General features: G+C 31.8%; 1 protein-coding gene across 1 annotated transcript in view; it reads right to left on the bottom strand.

The window, feature by feature from the left end:
* LOC143068314 (anaphase-promoting complex subunit 1-like) overlaps positions 1-20919 on the bottom strand; it is an 82435-nt gene that overhangs the window by 42445 nt on the left and 19071 nt on the right. The window contains exons 14-32 of the mRNA XM_076242257.1: positions 17455-17607; positions 16984-17100; positions 16366-16426; positions 15925-16112; positions 15533-15607; positions 14876-15067; positions 14031-14101; positions 13692-13783; positions 12329-12477; positions 11933-12011; positions 5901-6017; positions 5243-5365; positions 4753-4889; positions 4393-4499; positions 3763-3840; positions 3097-3186; positions 2188-2296; positions 1606-1746; positions 1016-1065 (exon numbers count right to left, since the gene is read on the bottom strand). Of these exons, the coding sequence (XP_076098372.1) occupies positions 1016-1065; positions 1606-1746; positions 2188-2296; positions 3097-3186; positions 3763-3840; positions 4393-4499; positions 4753-4889; positions 5243-5365; positions 5901-6017; positions 11933-12011; positions 12329-12477; positions 13692-13783; positions 14031-14101; positions 14876-15067; positions 15533-15607; positions 15925-16112; positions 16366-16426; positions 16984-17100; positions 17455-17607 (2129 nt within the window). The remainder of the gene's footprint in view (positions 1-1015; positions 1066-1605; positions 1747-2187; positions 2297-3096; positions 3187-3762; positions 3841-4392; positions 4500-4752; positions 4890-5242; positions 5366-5900; positions 6018-11932; positions 12012-12328; positions 12478-13691; positions 13784-14030; positions 14102-14875; positions 15068-15532; positions 15608-15924; positions 16113-16365; positions 16427-16983; positions 17101-17454; positions 17608-20919) is intronic.

The following is a 20919-nucleotide window of genomic DNA, read 5'->3' as shown; positions in this document are numbered from 1 at the left end:
CGTACGCGTACGGTCCGGACCGTATACGTATACTCGTACGGTCCGACCATACGCGTACGGTCGGACCGTATGAGTATACGCGTACGGTCCAGCTGAGCAGACATGTTTTGGGATCATATGGGTTAAATTTAAACAAACATTTATCAAAATCTTTATTTTTAGTTATACAAATTGTTATTATTACAAATAGATGAATAAAGTGAATAAGCGAACAATTGACATTAAATATTTGTTTAATAGTATATCTGAATCCTATTTTGTTACTCTGGACCAAGGTGACACTTGCTACAAATGTAACACAAAGAACGTCATATTTTCTTTTACATTAACATGATTTGTTCATGCATGTTCCTTTGTCTTTTTTTGTAAAGTTCCTAAATATTCTATAACAATTGTCTCCCCACATTATGTTTACTTCCGATAACTTCAATTTCAATGAGCATAATGGGCTGCATGCAGTTAACGAATTACTGACATGCTAAATACAGGAGATTAACAGATTAAATAAGCGTGATTATTTTAAATAGTTAAAATAATAAGTTTTTATTTCCATTACTATTGAACTTTTTGTATTAATTTGAGACATAAGTTCTGTTGATCTGTTATATACATTTGTATCTAATAAACTTGACTAACTTCTTAATATTAATCAGACTGTACGCGTACGGTCCGACCGTATGCGTATTTTGAAAAAGTACGCATACGGTCCAGACCGTACGCGTACGGTCCAAATACTCATACGGTCTGGAACATATACACTATTCCCTGTCAAAGCATACTTTTTGATATACAACTGGCTTATAAATTAATTCTTGAACAATTTTGGTTATGTTTCAAAATGTTTAGTTTTATATTTTAGACGTCAACAGATATATATGATTTGGTACTTTTTTAGTAAATAGTAAAAGAAAACAAGTTTTTTTTCCCTTTCATGTCATTTAGATGCTGTCTTATTGATTAAAACTCAACATGTCGTTGTATTCATTTTAAAATTTGGATTGTACTTTTAACTTACTTTGCTGCAGCCATTCCTAATAACAGGCCAACTGTTGTCATTTCATGACCCTGTAAAAATAGTCATACAGTACAATTTACATAAGAAATCTACATAATTTAATGTCTTTTGTTGTAGCATTGTTTTTTAAACTAATTTCAGTCTAAGAAACTTACATGCATCCATTATATTATTAAATATGGCATTAAAAACAATAAGATGATTTTATTATGTAGGGTTACTTTTATTTAGCTTATGGCATGATATGATTGTTAAAGTGATATCAATTTTGCACAAACCTTCATATATACAATGTACCAGAATTGTTCACTGACCAAAATTCATGCAATTTTGACTTGTTGTTACTAACAATTTCAACTAAAAACCCAAGACAAAAGATAGAAAGACAGGAAAACAGACAAACTTATATATCCCTTCCCTAACTTATATCGATTAAGGAGTTTGAAAGAAAATCATTCTTGAAAAAATTACAGATTTTTATGGCACTTATATGAGCAATACAGAAAATCTACAGCATATATAGCCAGTGTAGCATTGACAAAGAAACTTTAAAAAACAAGAAAAAAACAGAAAAAATACAAAAGACATACCTTACTAAGATAATCATGAACATTTAGCATATGAAGATTAACAAGATGACCATTTAGTCCAAGGGCCATCAGGAATCCAGCATATTCATTGGTCAGATCATTACTCTTTGGTTTGTTGTATATTATCCATGTAGAATCAACCTACAAAACAAATCAATGTAGAATCAACCTACAAAACAAATCAATGTAGAAAAAAACATATATCTTATTGAATAGGAGTCCATTCATAGTACAAAACAATTTAATCATTGAGATAGTAACTTACTGCTGGCAACAATTTTAAAAAAGGCAAATAAAATTTATAAATAATTTGCCTTTTCAATTAGAAGCATTTTACTGTAAACTAGCTAGAGTTCATAGAAAAATCAACAAAATTTCTGTTTAAAGGCATTCCACCAAATGATTATACAACCTATATTTCAATCCTTGTACGTTAGATCTGAATCCAAGTAAAATTTTGAAGGTAAAGAACTAACTGTAGCATATAAAAAAGATTTTTAACTACAAATAATTTTGTATACACCAAACTTAAAACTGATACTATTTTTAACTAATCCAGTAGCTATAGTAGTAGTAGTTTACCTGTGATGAATTTGCCATTCTCAATCCAGCAGCCACACCATTGTGGAATTGTGGCCATGCTGACATATTAGGTGGGGTATCTATGTGGGTTAGATCTACAGTAGCATTTCTAGGAAACAATAATCAATGTTTATAAATACAAATATTTGTTCATTTCATTTACTTCCATAGAAGTTTGTTCTCTGTTTTCTTTGGAAAATTTACCAGTATGTGGATAAACAAAATACTTGTTAATCAGTAACAAATAAGGTTAATTGTGTGCAGATATAAATTATGTGGCTTTTGACATAACAATATGCAAAATACAAGTATCAACAGATTGTAGATAATGACTGTTAATGACGTCTTTACACTAAATCCATTGGATGTTGAATGTGTTCTGATTCATATTTTAGTCTAAGACAGATGATTTTTTATTAGTTGTTTTTGGCTTTTAACTTACTGCAAGTACTATCAGATCTGTAAGCCCTTTTCAACCATTTTTATAGTTTGTTCTTTGCTTATTGTTGAAGGCTGTACAGTAACCTATAGTTGTTAACATCAGTGTCATTTAATTTTGTCTGTGGTGGAGAAATGTCTCATTGGCAATCATACCACATCATTATATTTTTATACATGCATCAAAGAAATTTTGATTCACTTAAAATTAAATTGCAGTAAATTCTGGGTCTATAAACGTTTTTACTTTTAGGAAATTAACCAAATACAAAAGAAAAATACAGAAATCTCAAATGATTCTATAAGAATAAATTATTAATTAATGAAAGGGCATAATTCATAAAACCTTTAATACAATTATGATCTGAACTAGGACAACATTAAACCCCTCATTCATCAAAATAAAAAACATACATTATGAATAGGTCATAATTGTTAACCTGTCATAATACTATGATTTGGAACACTAACCTTGGTGGGGCTCTTCCTGTCAGACATAATTTAGGTGTAGGTAAAGCCTCTGTAGGGAGTGGATGGTAAGAACACATCGTGAACATTCCTCTGCAAAGTAATCATATTTATTTTAGACAAATTGACATCATTTTATATGTATCTATGTTTTATTATTGAACTTAAAGAAATAAATGTAAGGCACTTACAACAATTTTTACAAAATGAAACATTCTTTTCTACAACTAAAAGTTTTCATGATCTTAAATGGGATGGTAGTATTTTCATATCACAGTTTGTCAAAGTTTAGTTAGGGCTTACAACACAGCATGACAAATATGCTTACTATGTATTTCATTGTTATAAACCCAACATAGCAATTTATTAAATTTTGTTGTTCTTATATCAGAGACATGTCAAATTGTAAAATGTCCATGGTAACACATACTCACTACTAAGCTTTTTATTGTTGATTGGCTCTATATTCGTATTCCCTCAATTTTATTCATATTCACATGTTCATATGTCACAAATAATACCTAGCAGTTTTTAATGTCTGCAATAAACTTAAAAAAAAAACCAGATACAATTTAAACCCTACTATGAAGTTTTGAATTCTAATAGAGTATTGCCCCTGCATTAAATGTGCATTTAACAAGCAGTAATCAATCATAAAATATACTCCACCTTCCACATGGTAATGCCATTGTACGGATACAAATAGAGTACAAATGTCTCTCCTGTTCTTCAATAAAATCATGGTCACTGAAATATCAAATTTCATAAATATGAGTTTATATCAACTTCTGTTTCACAATGTGACATAATTCCTAGAAATAAAATGCAGTATATATATCTATATATCTATCATATACATAATTTTCATTTAAAAATATTATGAAGGAAAAAAATCACAATGAAAGTCTTACAGTAAACTTTCAAAAAGCAAGATTTTAAAGATACAAAACAAGACCAATACTGGATCTGGACTGGAGTCGATGCATACAGTTGCTTGAGGTTATATGTTTAATGGATCATAATTGATAATACCGTTTCACTGATGCTAAGAAAACTTGTTGATATACCTTTAATAGGAGCCAAGAAAATTTTGTACAATAAGTGTTGTAAAGTGTCAAACTATAGACAAACAGAAAGTGAATACACTTAAAATTGTTTACTCCCTATAACTCAACAGTATCAAGCTGCAGACCAAATATTAAATCATTCCCTTTCATAGAAAACCATGAAAAGTTTGACCAAAGTTTTCTTTTGGGTAGACGGATGGAGAGACAGATGGAAGCTTTCTATGGTATTTACCTAACTTCTGGTCTCTGCACAAGAGCTATCCTAGCAGGCCTTGATGATTGTAACAGTCTTCTTACTTCTTGGACTCGTAAATCTTCACTAAATCTCAGTTTTAGAAGCTGAAAGAAATAGTAGAAAATACAAATTCCTAACATTTATATGTTGACATCTTTGTCTTATGGTCATTGTTAGTTATTTGTCTCAGGTAGAACATCCACATCTAATTATACCCTTGTCATTAACTTTTCTTAATCACAAAAAGTTAGGAAACATGAGAAAGACCATTGAAATATATGCTGTAGTTAGCAAACTCCCATGGCCATTTTACAGTATGGGTCGTATCAATGTAAACCATAAACTATTAACATTTACCTCTTCATCAGTATGTGCCATGCCATCCTCTTCTTCCTTTGTTTCCTTATTTTTAGACTGGTACCAATTATTTACACCTGGTCTTGGTTCTGGCTTAGCTTTAGTAAGTGATAACAGTTGAGATATATCTTGTCGACCTATAAAAGTACATAACAGAAGGTGGGGGATTATCTTAAACAATCTACAGCTACAATATTTGTAAAAAAAAAATCTTCTTTTTTTAGGAATTAGGTGAAAACTTTTAGGATTTCTGTTTCTTATAAGTAACAATTGTTACAAATAGATGAACTTAAACCTTTTTTTAAAATTTGATAAAACAAATAACTTGAACAATATTGGTGTACAAACATTTAGTGAAAATTTCCTGAAAAATTTAAGAGATCTCACTTGGTTGACAACTAAGAATTTTACCCCTGTCTCCCCCATACATTATCTAATTAAAAACACATTTCTACTCCAAAAAATAATGACATTCAAGGTTTAGTAATACCTATGAGAACATATGCCTCCTCCGGCCAATCAGAGGGTGGATTGCATCTACAGTGGAATATAGCTTCACGAAATGGTAGAGCTATTCCTATTGGAAGACGTTCTAAATCTCTCTTTGTCATACCTGAAAATATTTCAAACAGATCAATATAAGCATTAAGGAAACCAAACTTATCATTATTTTATTAAGATTAGTAATATTGATCACTTTAAAATTTCAGTTCTTCTCAACTACTTTATTCTTTCATTTACAGTTCCAATCTAAGATTTATATATAGCAGTCATTAAATATGACTTTAGTTGAATTCTGCATAAAAAACTCAATTCATACATGTATTACAAGTCTGCATTTTCAGCAGATTTTTGTAAGAATGAAGAGTAAAAAATTATCAACTTGCTCTATTTATAATAAATCATTCAGAACGACATCCATTTTCACGAAACTAGTACACATTTTTATTTAGGGGCCAGCTGAGACCCACATCCAGGTGCAGGATTTTCTTATTGCCTTGAAGACCCATTGGTGGCCTTTGGCTGATATCTCCCCTTTGGTCGGTTTGTTGACTCTTTGACATATTCCCTATTTCTATTCTAAATTTTATTATTATAAATTAAAAGAAAAAGTGTCAATAAAATAATGTAATAAGTTTAATAAATACCCAGTTCTGTCATATATAGAACCATCCTTTCTAATACACTAGCTGTAGGTACAGTGATAGAGAAACTCCTTGAGAAACTCCTGGACATAGATAAATCACAGGTAGGAGCTCTGTGGCCTGAAATATATATATGTAATTTAACAGTCTATATATATATATATATATATATATATATATATACAAACAGCATGTCTATAATGTCTTAAATTATCATGTAATAAAAATAATAAAGAGAAAATAAATGAGAATTTTATAATAGACTTAATAAGTTGTCCTGTCTGAAATATTACTGTCAGAGAAATTCCTGTGATAATCACATTTTGCACAAAATGCTGCAATTCTTGTAATTGTCAACATCATATATAGCTAGTATTTACATTTCTTAATAATTACATTCCATGTATGTTTCATTATGATACATTATTTTGATTGGCTAACAGCAATCTCACGTCCTTCTGAAATTGACATTCATTACACAATGAAATGTAACATTCATAATAACACGAGGTCCCACAATAACGTACACAGGTTAATCAAAGAAAAAGTTGATAGAAAATGTAATTATAAGTATTGAATGCTTCTTTTTGTAATTTCATAGGGCTGTAAAAGCGTTGACCGTGCGCACATTTTTAGAATGAAGTGTTTCCGCACTTCATACAAAATGTACTTCGGTCAACGCTTTTACACCCCAATGAATTTACAAAAAACAAGAAGTGTCCAAAAAACATGGATGCCCCACTCGCACTATCATTTTCGTTGTTCAATGGACCGTGAAACTGGGTAAAAAATCTAATTTGGCATTAAAATTAGAAAGATCATAGGGAACATGTGTACTAAGTTTCAAGTTGATTGGAATTCAACTTCATCAAAAACTACCGTGACCAAAAACTTTAACCTGAAACTATCACTTTCATTTTCTATGTTCAGTGGACCATGAAATTGGGGTCAAAAGTCTAATTTGGCTTTAAAATTAGAAAGATCATATCATAAGCAACTAGTGTACTAAGTTTCAAGTTGATTGGACTTCAGCTTCATCAAAAACTACTTTGACCAAAAACTTTAACCTGAAGTGGGACAGACGGACGAATGGACGGACAGACGAACGAACAGACGGATGCACAGACCAGAAAACATAATGCCCCTCTACTATCGTAGGTGGGGCATAAAAACACATTACAACATGTTCTACAACTTTTTTTTTATATAAATATCTTCCTACAATTAACATGCAAAAATTGAGGAGAATCCAAACACCATTCAACCACATGCATCTTTCTCCGTAAGTATTTGCTGCATAAATATATATATTCTCAATCCACTCATGACAAATAGAGCAAACATGCAATTGGTCCATATTCAACATATAGAATATGAAGATGAGGAGAAAATACATAATAACAAGATAAACAAGAAGTAATTGTAACAGGATGCTGTTACGAAGTCTCCAAAACAAAGCTCCCATAACTCACCATTCCTATGGTCCCAGTATTCATTTGATTCGTTTAATTGTCCCATACAAGAATATATATGGTTTAGGGGTGGGGATCTTGGCCGTTTACAAGTTTTCCAACAAGAGGGGGTGGGGTGACGCCCTAGGGACTTCTTTTTTATTTCATTTGATTTGTTTTATTTTCCCCTACAAGAATATATATGGTTTACGGGTGGGGATCTGGACCGTTTACAAGATAACAGCACATTCTCAAATTGAATGGGGTGGGGGTGACCCCTAGGGACTTCCTTTTAATTTCATTTGATTTGTTTTATTGTCCCCTACAATAATATATATGGTTTAGGGGTGGGGATCTGGACTGTTAACAAGTTAATAGCACATTCTGAAATTGAACGGGGTGAGGGTGACCCCCAGGGACTTCCTTTTAATTTCATTTGATTTGTTTTATTGTCACATTCAAGAATATATATGGTTTAGGGGTGGGGATCTGGACTGTTTACAAGATAATAGCACATTCTGAAATTGAACGGGGTGGGGGTGACACCCCAGGGACTTACGCTATATTTCATGTCATTTGTTTTATTGTCCTATGATCACTTCTGAAGAATGAAAGTGTCTATCACTTACAGTTTTCAAGTTATATTCATTTGAAAATTTTAGAAAATAAAATCCCATAGGGTTCTATAGTAAACCCCTCCCTTCTTTCTGCCCCCAAAATACCCCTTAATAGACCCCAATGCATAAACGAAAGATTGATGGCTCACCTAGACATATTAGTCTAACATTCTATGAAACCCCAAGTTAATCTGACCAGCGGTTTTGGAGAAACGCTGCGGACAAGTTCATTTTTAAAGTGGCGGAAGAAAAAGAAAAAGAAGAATAATAACTAGAATTGCCATTGCAAGCAATAGCGGATGTCACCCTTCCCCCTATTGCCACTAAGCAGCAGCCATTTCAAACTTGTTTAACAGTTAATGCACAAATATGCATGGCTATTCATCTTTTTGTAAATTTTCAGTATATTCAGAGCATTTTAAAGTATTTCACATTCATACCGTTTCCATGGCAACGGCAGCCATTTTGAAAATTTCAAAGTCAAAAGTCTCATCTTAACTTGTCAGTTACCAATAATATCAAATTTCATTAAGTTAAAACCATTTTGAGAATTTTTGACATTTTTGCAGTTTCCATGGCAACCGTGGCCATTTTGGAAATTCCAACTTCAAAAGTCATATCTAGACTTGACAGTTAACAATCATATCAAGTTTCATCAATTTTGAAGCATTCTGAAATTTTTGCTCCTGTATCCATGGTAACATAGTAGTTCCAATGATTATCAAAATCATTCAAAACCTGTATATAGTGGAGAACTATATTGCATAAAAATTTGATGATTTTAAGTTCAAGCATACCAAAGTTATTCACCAAACCCGGAAGTTTTTGGAGCATTTTGACCTTTTTGCATTGTTTCCATGGAAACGGCAGACATTTTGGAAATTCCAACGCCAAATTCCACATCTACCAAAGTTGCTCATCGTTATGCTAAAGATTAAAAAAAATTGGAACATTTCCATATTTTTGAAATTTTTGGTGTAGTTTCCATGGCAACATAGCAGTTCCAAAATGTGCCAAAATCATCCAAAACCAGTATAAAGTGGGAACCTACATTGTATTAAAATCTAAAGATTTTAAGCTTAAGCATTCTCAAATAATTCAAGGAACTCCAAAATTATATTTTTTCACCATTTTTCCGTTTCCATGGTGATGGCAGCCATTTATTAGTTCCAAAGTTGCACAGACTCTGGGGAGTCAGGGTTCCTTGTTATAGTGCACCATCATTCGGATTGGTACTTTTGGCTCTGAGAAAACGGGCGGACAAAATTAGGTGGAAGTATAATAATAATAATACAGAAAAAGAAACAGAGGAAAAGCAATATGTCACCCGACATTGTCGATCGGGTGACATAAAAATAATAAGAACTGAGTAAAAACAATAAGTCTCCAAACTTTGTTTGGGAGACTTAATAAATAAATTGGTACTACAGGGACAACACAAAAAAATCTAACATATCTTAGGAATTTTATACCATACTAGACATAGTACATGGATGTCCCACTTGCAGTTTTTATTGACCGTGAAATTTGGGTCAATAATCTAATTTGGTACTTAAACGAGAAAGATCATATCATAAGGAACATGTGTACTAAGTTTCAAGTTGATTGAACTTCAACTTTATCAAAAAACTACCTTGACCAAAAACTTAAACCTGAAGCTGGACAGACGGACGGACGAACAAATAAAAACAAAGGGACAAACAGACAAACTAACGGATGCACAAACCAGAAATATAATGCCCCTCTACTATTGTAGGTGGGGTATAAAAAATTGGAGAGTTATCATCACCCTCTTAACCCCTCCCCCTTTTTCCTATTTGTATATTTGTATCTTCAGCTGCCAAAAATATGCAGCAATTATTTATGAATACAAAAACTTGAGCTTCAGTCCATTCTTAATGCCATTGTTATATTACTACCTTCTTAGAAAAAATAAAATGGAAAAGAGCAATAATAGCATTGTCTATCCATCTGGTATTTAAGGAATAACAGTACTGTAGTTGAAGAGTTGCCACCGTCAATTGTCACGGTCACAAATGCAGTTTTACTGGTGACGCGTAGCGGAGACAGTAAAACGGAGATTTGCGACCGTCAAATCAAAATTGACGGTGGCAACTCTTCATCTACAGTACTGTTATTCCGATTCTAATGCATTTCAAAAAGAAATAATACGATAAAAATTGGAAAACTGTCTAAATTTGACAAATAAAAAAAAATCTGTGAAACTTCATGAATGATTTTGGCGCCAAGACGTCATGGATAAATGTGACGTCATACAAATGAAAACTTCCAAACTGGAGGTTATTACGTTACCTGTACGCTTCAAATTCGGATAAAATAACATTAAAACGGCGAATTTGAGGTAGGTGTTGTTTTATTTTCGATTATATAGTAGTAATCGAACATTTGTTGATTCAATCATTTCAAAATGGTTGTCCCTCCTTAGTTACGCCTGGTCAACTGTGGATTTGACGGCAACTTTTAGCCAATGAAAAAAATTGTTACATACAAATTGCATTAGAATATCTATTTTACTGATGTCTAGGTATCTTGGGATTTCTATGAGGTAAAAGGATTATTTCATTAACTGTTAAAGGAATGATTGTAAAGAAGCAAGGAAATCTTCACTTATAGAAAGGAAACTTGCTAGCTGCTAAGTATGCAAAGAATGCTCAACCAACCATATCTATTTTTATCAATCTGATTAAATACTTAGATTTAAAACAGCAGAAAAGCAACCATATATCTTTTTCTTTATCTGATTAAATATTGAGATTTTAGACCGCATAAAAGCAATCATATCTCTTTTTCTCTATTTGAATAAATATTGAGATTTTAGACTGCAGATAAAGCAGGAGTTGCAGTGTTAGATGAATGAATTGAAGCCATTTGAATTAATGCACCATAGTCCATGCAATTTCTGCCATCTGCTCCTACTCATGGATGATATGAATAATACACTTTTGATAGATATAGAAGAATACAACACCAGAGCAGGAGAGGAAAAGTTAAATTACAAGTACCTGATTTAATCTTTGTACCTATCATTTATCATCAATAATAAAATTAAAACGTCTAACATAAAAAAATCTATAAATGTAAGAGAACTAAATTGCTAACAGTACATATAATAAAAAGTCACCATATTTACACAACCAAACTAACATATAAAAACTATAAATGTACGAGAACTAAATTTCTTACATATAATAAAAATTACCATATTTACACCAAAACTGGTCAAATAGAAATTTATTTAATATTTTGTGTTGTCAATAAGTCACAAAAGTGGACTAAGATACATCACTCAGAATTAATCAATTATGTCAATACATTGTATTACATATATTCTGGTGTTCAGGTTATGTTTAAGTTTTTTTTTTGTATACAAAAGAGTTCTGTTCTGTTATACTCGCTTCCATCCAAAAACAAATTTTTACAGGCTGTAATAAATCTGTTCTTATAATTTTCTTGATTCTCATATGATGAAGACATCTTTCAATCAATTTAATTGAGATCTGGAGCTTGCTTGTAAGTAACAGCTAGAAGTCCTTTGCTAATTTATGTATCAATGTCATTTTGCATAGTTTTTTCTAGTATCCATTCTAACATCAGACTCTAACTTCTTATAAAATGACATTAATACATAAATTGGCTAGAGGTATAAGAAGAGGGTTAAAATCTCACAAAACATGTTTAACCCTGCCACATTTATGAGCCTGTCCAAGTCAGAAGCCTGACAGATCTACAAAAATTAGACATCCAGCAGCCACCATAAACAATGCCTATCTAAGGCCACTAGTCCAGAGAAAAATGACAAATTCTCTCAAAATAACTGTTTTACTAAATGAATATCATAGTATGGAGAAAAACAAATATATATCAATCATCCAGCAAACTCTTTATTTCTATTTTAATTATATATATATCATGTCTTGTTGTTTTAAATGGGTGAAATGTTACATACCTGCAGGTGCTACTCTTCTTAAGCATCTCTCAATAGCTTGTTCTGTGTTTAAATTTTTTTTCATCATCAATGCATACAACTGAAATATTATCATTATACTAAATTGTGAGCAAACTTTCAGAAAAGATTACACAGTACCTTTTTGTCTCTACTACTTTTGGCATACAAGTGTATTAATTTGTAAAAAAAATATCAAAACAGTAATTTTCAAAAAAAATTTAAAGTGAAGTATATCTCATATTAGGCATTAATGAAAAATCGTGTATCTGTCAAACCTCATTTTTCAATTTCATATTTGTATTAGTTGGCATAATGATATCAATATTAATACAAGGTTTCCTTTAACAACTTATTTCAGAAATTAACATAAATTCAAGTTATTCTGTGAGTACTTACTGAGACAACATTCCTGATATTGTTACACACTGCAGGTATAAAGGGAAATAACCCAGGATCTTCATTTCTCATATGTTTCAATACCCACTGGTACACTGATGGTACATGCTCACTGTAAATACCTGGGTACTGCATCTTTGTTAAATTTTCTGAAGACAAAATATACTAAGAATCAGACTTGCTCATATTTTCATAAATAAAACTAGAATGCTTCCCTAAGGGAGGATAATAAACGCTGTAAAGCAGGGGAAAATATAAGATGTGGCTTTTAAGTTATTGTAATAATTACTTGTGATTTTGTAATAAATAAACCTGAACTGTGAAAACACATCCTACAGTCAATATTTATTACAATAAAGAATAGAAAAACCTACAGTCAATATTTATTACAATAAAGGATATAAAAGGATATAAAAACCTACAGTCAATATTTATTACAATAAAGGATATAAAAACCTACAGTCAATATTTATTACAATAAAGGATATAAAAACCTACAGTCAATATTTATTACAATAAAGGATATAAAAACCTACAGTCAATATTTATTACAATAAAGGATATAAAAACAGTCAATATTTATTACAATAAAGGATATAAAAACCTACAGTCAACATTTATTACAATAAAGGATATAAAAACCTAGTCAATATTTATTACAATAAAGGATATAAAAACCTACAGTCAATATTTTTTACAATAAAGAAAAACCTACAGTCAATATTTATTACAATAAAGGATATAAAAACCTACAGTCAATATTTATTACAATAAAGGATATAAAAACCTACAGTCAATATTTATTACAATAAAGGATATAAAAATGCAGTACAAAGATATGATAAAATATGATTTTAATCACCAATAATGTCAGTATAAGGTTGTAAATATACCACCTAAAAAGTTGCATCATGTTTATCATTCTAAAAAGTATATCCAAATCCAAATTGGCAATTTTAGGAAGAGTTATTTCCCACAGCAGCTATGTTGTAGGTAAATGTGCACAAATTCCATTGTAAACAAGCTAAACTCAAACTATCCTACTGACCAATAGACATTTGGAGAAAAAAAAATCTGAAATCTTCATTTGTTTACGCCTTGTATGTTTCAAAAGTAAGATCTAATAAAGATCTCTTTTTAGACTTTAATTACCACATGTTTAAATATGGTTAGCCAATAAGAAAATCAACAAGTTTGTCCTTCAACATAATATGATTTCCAAGGGAATCAACACTCACTGAAACGATGTCCTACTGAAAATTAACTATCCAGATGAACACTTTTCCAATGGGGAAAAAGTGAACAGATCTTATCCCCAAACATTAAAACTAGTATGGAGACTGGTGACTTAAATAATACCTACCACTGTTTATCTGACTAATGTCATCAATTTGTTGAAACAAATGTGGATAATCTCTACAGTAATAATCTGTGTAGTTAGAACACTTCAAATCACTAAAATAAAAGAAAACATGTTATTCTATTTATGAGTCTACATATCAATATAATTTTGAATGCATTGAGGTTTTTTTTCTATATCATGCAAGGAACTAAATACAAATACAGAACTATTATTGGTATTTTAAGGCATGTCTATACAATGTTTTTCTAAGGAGTTTAAACACTATATTTATAGTTTCCTTGAAAAATTAGTCATGTAGCATTTAGTTTCAACACCAGGATACATAAGATTATTATTTACCTGGCTATCTGCAGCAAGATAGGAGCTAACTTAGAGAGTTCATCTGTTAGTAAAATGTTCAACTTCATATCCTGGTAAAAAAAATAAAAAAATCAACATCTAAACATGATATTTTTATATGATACTTCTTCATTACATGATCACTTACATATATCTTAAACATCTTAAATATGAACAAAATATTTAAAGTTACATAAAACAAAGTATCATTTTATCATGTACATGAACAAAAATTGGAATTATGAACACATTTTTAATGTAGATCTGTAAATTGCACCTAAAACAACATCAGCATCATATTACATGTGTCATTCAATTCCAACAGTGAATAACTTCTTGAAATTATAATTTATAACGTTGATAAATAATACAGTATATCTAATAAAGATTTATTCAGACATGTGCAATTTACAAGTCATGAAAACGTCCAAAAGTAAACCTTATATCATATTTACTTGATAATTTGCATTATGGCTATTTTACCAAATTTTCCTTTCATCTTGAAGGCTGATAATTTCCTTTCTCAGCGGAGTCAAGTGATATGAAAATTATAGCTAGAAACTAAGGGGGCACGTGGCATTGCTAAATGAAATTGACATGAAATTGACATCATGATAGGTAAAATAGTGATAAACAGATTATCATAAGTCATCTCAACTCGATAGCTTTTCTCGCTTTCGCCGTACCAGCTCAAGCGAGAAAAACAATCTCGTTGAGATAATCAACTGTAATCTATAAATATAATTGGATATTTTGTCTTTCACCGAATTCAATTATGGTTTGTATAATGTAAACACAGTTTCTGTGTTAGACATTAATTTCAAGAATAAAACACCCTAGCTTACCTCATAAACCAGATGTAAAGCCATCAATATAGATGGTATGTGTGCAAACAGTTGTGCAGATGTATTGATGCCACAAGGCTTGGAGTATGATGTGGCATCAGGTAATGAGCTTGCATGACTTAGGCCCAGTGATGATTCCATGGTAGCATTCATAAATTCATTGTGGTCAGAATTCACCAAAAAGTCCCAGTCCTGTAAAATACATTGTAGTTTTGAATATCTTTCTGATAAGGATTTTCTTTTACAATGTGAAATCAACATCTGTCTTCTTTATACATACTTTTATATTGATATCAAAATTACGAATGTCTTTTACTAAAGAAAATAATCATGACTATGGTATAACAGTTTAGAAATAACTTTTATTTTTGTCATTGCCTTATTTACATTTATAAAAATATAACAAGCTGTAGCATTATTACATTTCTTTATAGTAAATAACATCAAAAGTTATTCCCTCTTAAATCATTTGCACCTAATAGCACTGGCATTATTGAATGAATTGCAATTTACAAATGGGAAATTTCTGCTTACTATAGATATCAAAATTTCCGGGTGTTAATTTTAACTTTTGTATATAGTTCAAAATGTACATAGTTCAACCATGCATTGGGGATTTCAACTCAAAAGTATGAACACTTAAAAAAGGCCACTCACCTCTTCACAACCTTGATCAGACTGTTTAGGTTTCTTTTGAGCAACAACTGGTGACATAGAAACATCTAAATCTTGCTATAAAAAATTAAAATGTGAGTCATTTAAATGCATTCTCAATTTTATATTTAAATGTCACTTTTATTTTGATATTCACCATACTGCTTTCAGTTATGTATGGATAAATGATATCTTATAATAATAAAACAGAGCAAAAACTTCAGAATTTATAGTGGTTTAAAAAAATATCTGTAGCTTCAAAGGTATCTCAGCAAGTAGTTATAATTGCAACTTTATATAATAGTTGATATGTAATTTAATCAATCTTTAAATTTGTGATTTGCGTCTTGCAATGAATTCCAAGACATTAGCAGACATTCATGAATCCACACTACCTGACTTGTTAAGGCTAATCTGGTAGTATCATAGCCCATTAAATTAAGTAGACATCTTGTAAACAAGGCCCACTCAGACTGGTTCCCCAGGCCTCCTGGTGTATTTCTTGCTGTATACCATTTACCAAGTAACAAGATTGCAAGGTCTTTTGGTAACATATGTTTCAGTCCATTCAGACAAGCTTCAACTGCAAATAAAAGATTACCATATTAATGAGATATTTGAAGTTGTTAATTTTAACTAGAAATGTATACCCTTTTTCAGTTCATGATATTTCAAGATAGCTAATCATTTATTATATCCCAACTTAAAACCAAAAAGAATATAATAGGTATTCAATAATTGATGCAACATTAAGATTACATTGTATGTACTTTAAAGTGTCTTTATGATTCTTGGGTTGATAACTAGTTTTAAGCTATGGTGTAAAACATACTTACTGCCTGGTGAATTAGTCTGGTTAGGCATAGCAGCTCTACATAGGTGACCATTCATTAATTCCTAAAATAGCGTTATAGTTAGATAGTTAGATATGCAATATCAATCTACATAATATTTCAGCAAGTATATGATGTAGTAGATTGCAAATGCTTTGGATTATCTTGAAAGCCATGCAAAAGATCATGTGTAAAATAATAAATGTATTTCAAGCTTAATCCACATTCAATCAAGATATAGTTTATAGGGGTTTCTTTATGGGTTTGACATTTATGTTAAGTGTTGTTTTGATAAAAATCCCAAAGCTTAAAGTACTGAAATATCTGTAAAACTTTAATTAGAATTGATGAGGAGAGGATAAATGGACCAATATACTGACATCAATAACATTATCATATATCAGTAATTGCTTCGGAAGTATAGAATGCTTTTACACATTGTTTACTAGTTTACAGTAATATTCCCTCTAAATACTCACAATAGTAAACTTGACTCCTACATTATCCCTGAGACCTTGTACAAATCCAGTTGGAACTGGACAATACTCACAATAGTAAACTTGACTCCTACATTATCCCTGAGACCTTGTACAAATCCAGTTGGAACTGGACAATACTCACAATAGTAAACTTGACTCCTACATTATCCCTGAGACCTTGTACAAATCCAGTTGGAACTGGACAATCTTCAAAGTTAGCTGACTCATCTGCATCAGATACTGGAGAAATATGGTTCAGCTGTAATCATAAAATAACAATTCAAAACTGGGAAAATTGATGGCTTCTATGCAGTGCAACTTTTAATTAGGTTATAATAGTTATTTATAAATAATAATATATTTGAATACATGATCAATCATAGTTTCTATTGAAATCCAATCTTTCATCTTGATATTTATTGGAATTGCATGGTCAACAATTGATAAAATTGTAATCACTACTCTATCATGGATATAATCACAATCACTAGTCCAGCATGGTATTTATTACAACCACTTGATCCATTATGGCCATAATTTTATTAAAATTATTAATTAAGGTACTGAGTAATCATTTATCAATGTGTTCATAGTTCAAATTGAAATATCCTACCTCTTCATCATCAAATCTAGCATCCATAGCACTGGGAGGTCTACTGGAGGTAAATATTCTACCTCTGGTAGGACTGTTTAGTGGTGTCACCGTCCTCAACATACTTATAGATCCTGTTCCTATAGGTAATGTTGGTACATGGAGCCTGTTGATCTATTTAAATAAAATTTATATGAATCCAAAATAAGTACATGTATTAGTTGAGGTCACATACATTTTGTTTTTTTCAATTTGATTTAATTAAAATAAGGCTGACAATTCATAAAACTAAAGGCTCCAAGGAATATGTACTCAACCTTAACTTATGTATATATATCAGGGGTCAAACTACTGAGAAATTTGGGTTTATAAGTTGCTTACCACAACTGGCAAAACTGATATATAGTCACCCAGATACATATAAGAATTATTGGTAGCTATGTTTGATTGTGAAATTGTTCCATAGCTATTGCAATTTATCTAGATAAGTTTTATTTTTTCATAATGTTCCCTTCTTGACTTCTTCACATCAATTCTCTGTATGCATCAACCAACAGCTGGCCACATAAAAAATCAAAGCGCTGTAAGCGCTGAAGGCAGTTAACCAAAAACCAAGGCAACCGTAATTATGAAAACTGTGGCAATGTTGCCTCAACATTAAACATTCATATATAGTACATTCATGTTTATCTAATGATTTATTTATTAAGGCAAATAATTTATATGTTATCAAGGTTTCAAAAGCAATGCATATATCAATGTATATTTTTTATGGTGAGTCTGCAGTGGTACAAGTTCCCAATGATTGCAGTTGTTCTACTTGGTAGTTAACCTTGGTTTTATTTGACTGCTAGAAGTTCAATTTGACGTAGTATGAATATGTTATAGTATGAATGGACTGGTTTCCCTGGAAAGAAAACTGAGTTTGTGTTCTATAGTACAAAAGTTATGAGACACGAATCAGACAAATGTTCACTACAACAGGGATCAAAGATGAGGTCTGACTGACTTGCCCATAGTAAATGTAAATGATTTGTTATTTTGTCCCATACATATGAATATATATAATTTAGGGGTGGGGATCTCAACGGTTTTCAAGTTCTCAAACAGGTAGGGGTAGGCAGAGGATTTAGGGGGCAGGGGGCCCGGCCCCCCTTTTTGAGAAAAAAATTGGTTGCTTATGTAGGGAATCACTGGAGCGGGCCCCTCTTAGGTCAGTCAGTGGGCCCCACTTATGAAAATTTCTGGATCCGCCACTGGGGGTAAGGTGACCCTAGGGACTTCCCCTACATTTCATTTTATTTGTTATATTGTCCCATACATGAATATATATGGTTTAGGGTGGGGGATCTCATTGGTTTCCAAGTTCTCAAACAGGAAGGGTAGGGTGACCCAAGGGACTCCCCCTATATTTCATTTAATTAGTTATATTGATCCATACATGAATATATATTGTTTTGGTGTGGGGATCTCGACCGTTTCCAAGTTCTCAAACAGGAGGGTTGGGATGACCACAGGGACTTCCCTTATATTTCATTTGATTTGTTATATTGTCCCATACACGAGTATATATGGTTTAGGGGTAAGGATCTTGACCATTTCCAAGTTCTCAAACAGGAGGGTGAACAGTGACCTCAGGGACTCCCCTATCTTTCATCTGATTTTTTATATTGTCCCATACATGAATATATATGGTTTAGGGATGGGGATCTCAACCATTTTTAAATTCTAAAACAGGAGGGGTGGGGTGACCCCTAGCGACTCTTCCTATATTTCATTTGATTTTTCATATTGTCACAAACATGAATATATATGGTTAAGGGGTGTGGATCTCAACCGTTTCCAAGTTCTCAAACAGGAAGGGGTGGGGTAACTCCAGGGACTCCCCTATATTTCATTTTTTATTTATTATATTGTCCTATACTTGAATATATGCAGGGGCGGATTCAGACGGGGGAGGGTTGCGGGCTTGCACCTCCTTAAATTTGCAAAGCATGGGTTGTTCTCAGCTTAATAAAGAAAATTCCCATAATTTTACCTCAATTTTTTTTTAGCCTCGCTCTGCTCGGCGAAAATTTAAGTTTGCGCCCCTCCTAACCTAAAATCCTGGATCTGCCCCTCATATGGTTTAGGGGTGGGGAGCTCGACCGTTTCCAAGTTATCAAACAGGAGGGGGTAGAGTGGCCCAAAGAATGCCACCTATATATCATATGATTTACTTACATTAAGGTATATATAATATAGTTGCATTATTTGTGAAAATAAAGAAAGAAACTTTCAGCTACTTTAATTGACCCTTCAAAATTGAGAAAAAACAAATAACCCCTCGAAATTGCAGTAATATGTTTACACTTTAAAAGCATCTCACATGCATTATCATCATTTATCATTTATAAAGAAAATTTAGACTGTGACCATGAACATGTATATTGTTAGATATACTGTTCCCAGCTGTCACGTTGTATTGGATTTTTAAATTAAAATTTATCAAAAAGTAATTTTTAGTTTCTGAATAAAATATTTTTTCTGCTTTTTCTTACTTTTACATATATCTTTTGGTTTACAATACTAGTGTTTATATTCATTTACCATGCATAGATGTATTTTTTCACCTGCTTGGATTTATTTTGTAAATGATCGTCAAACCCGGAATTACCCTTATCCGCTTCCGGAATCGGATCCGATTTAGTAAAATTTTGTCTTCACGGCCGCCATTGTTATGTGTTTACAATGTTGTTTTTGTCAATCAGATACGATTTTACTCGAATTTATACCATATTTGTCGGCGATTTTCTGTATAAAGCTAGCGGTTGAACAAAATGAACATCGCCGTCATGAATAATAATGATAAAAATAAGTTTTTAGCTCGTTTAATTGGAGATTTTGGTGAACATGGTGAAAAGGTTTGCAAAGTAATTTCTTATTTTCTTTCAAATGTAAGGCGACTACGTCGGGCGTAGCTAGAAACCAACTATCCTAGTCGAAATTCCGCTTGCAAAAGTGGAAGGTCTCGGACCACCGCTAATTTGTACACCTGCCTCCAAATTGAAAAGCTACGAAAATTTCTTTTTCTAATTTGAAATTGCCGCCATGAACAGTTGAATTATATAAGACTACTGACGTAGTTGTACTACGTATTGATGACAAACAATATTCCTACGACTTTTGTCATTTGGGAAATCTAAACTGCTTGTCTTCAGAGATTTTCGGCGATTAAATATTTCATACAATTGTTCTTTGACATCTTAGCTAAAAGCACAAGTCATAATGAACTACACAAGGATTTTTAATAAGTACTACTTCCTATGTGTAACTTTAAAACTTTTGGATAAATCGACGATCATTTAAGGTTTTTCTGGTCATTTTTTTTGTAATCCAGAATAAAAAGTATTAAAAAAGTGTTCAATTAGTTATATATAACATAGTAACAAGCTAGATAATAACAATGGCAAGTATTTCAGGATTTATTGGGTAGAACACAAATCT

Source organism: Mytilus galloprovincialis, chromosome 3, assembly GCF_965363235.1.
Source record: "Mytilus galloprovincialis chromosome 3, xbMytGall1.hap1.1, whole genome shotgun sequence".
In the NCBI taxonomy this organism is placed as follows: domain Eukaryota; kingdom Metazoa; phylum Mollusca; class Bivalvia; order Mytilida; family Mytilidae; genus Mytilus; species Mytilus galloprovincialis.
Note: the sequence above shows the minus strand (reverse complement) of the source record. Positions and strands in the feature narration are given on the sequence as shown.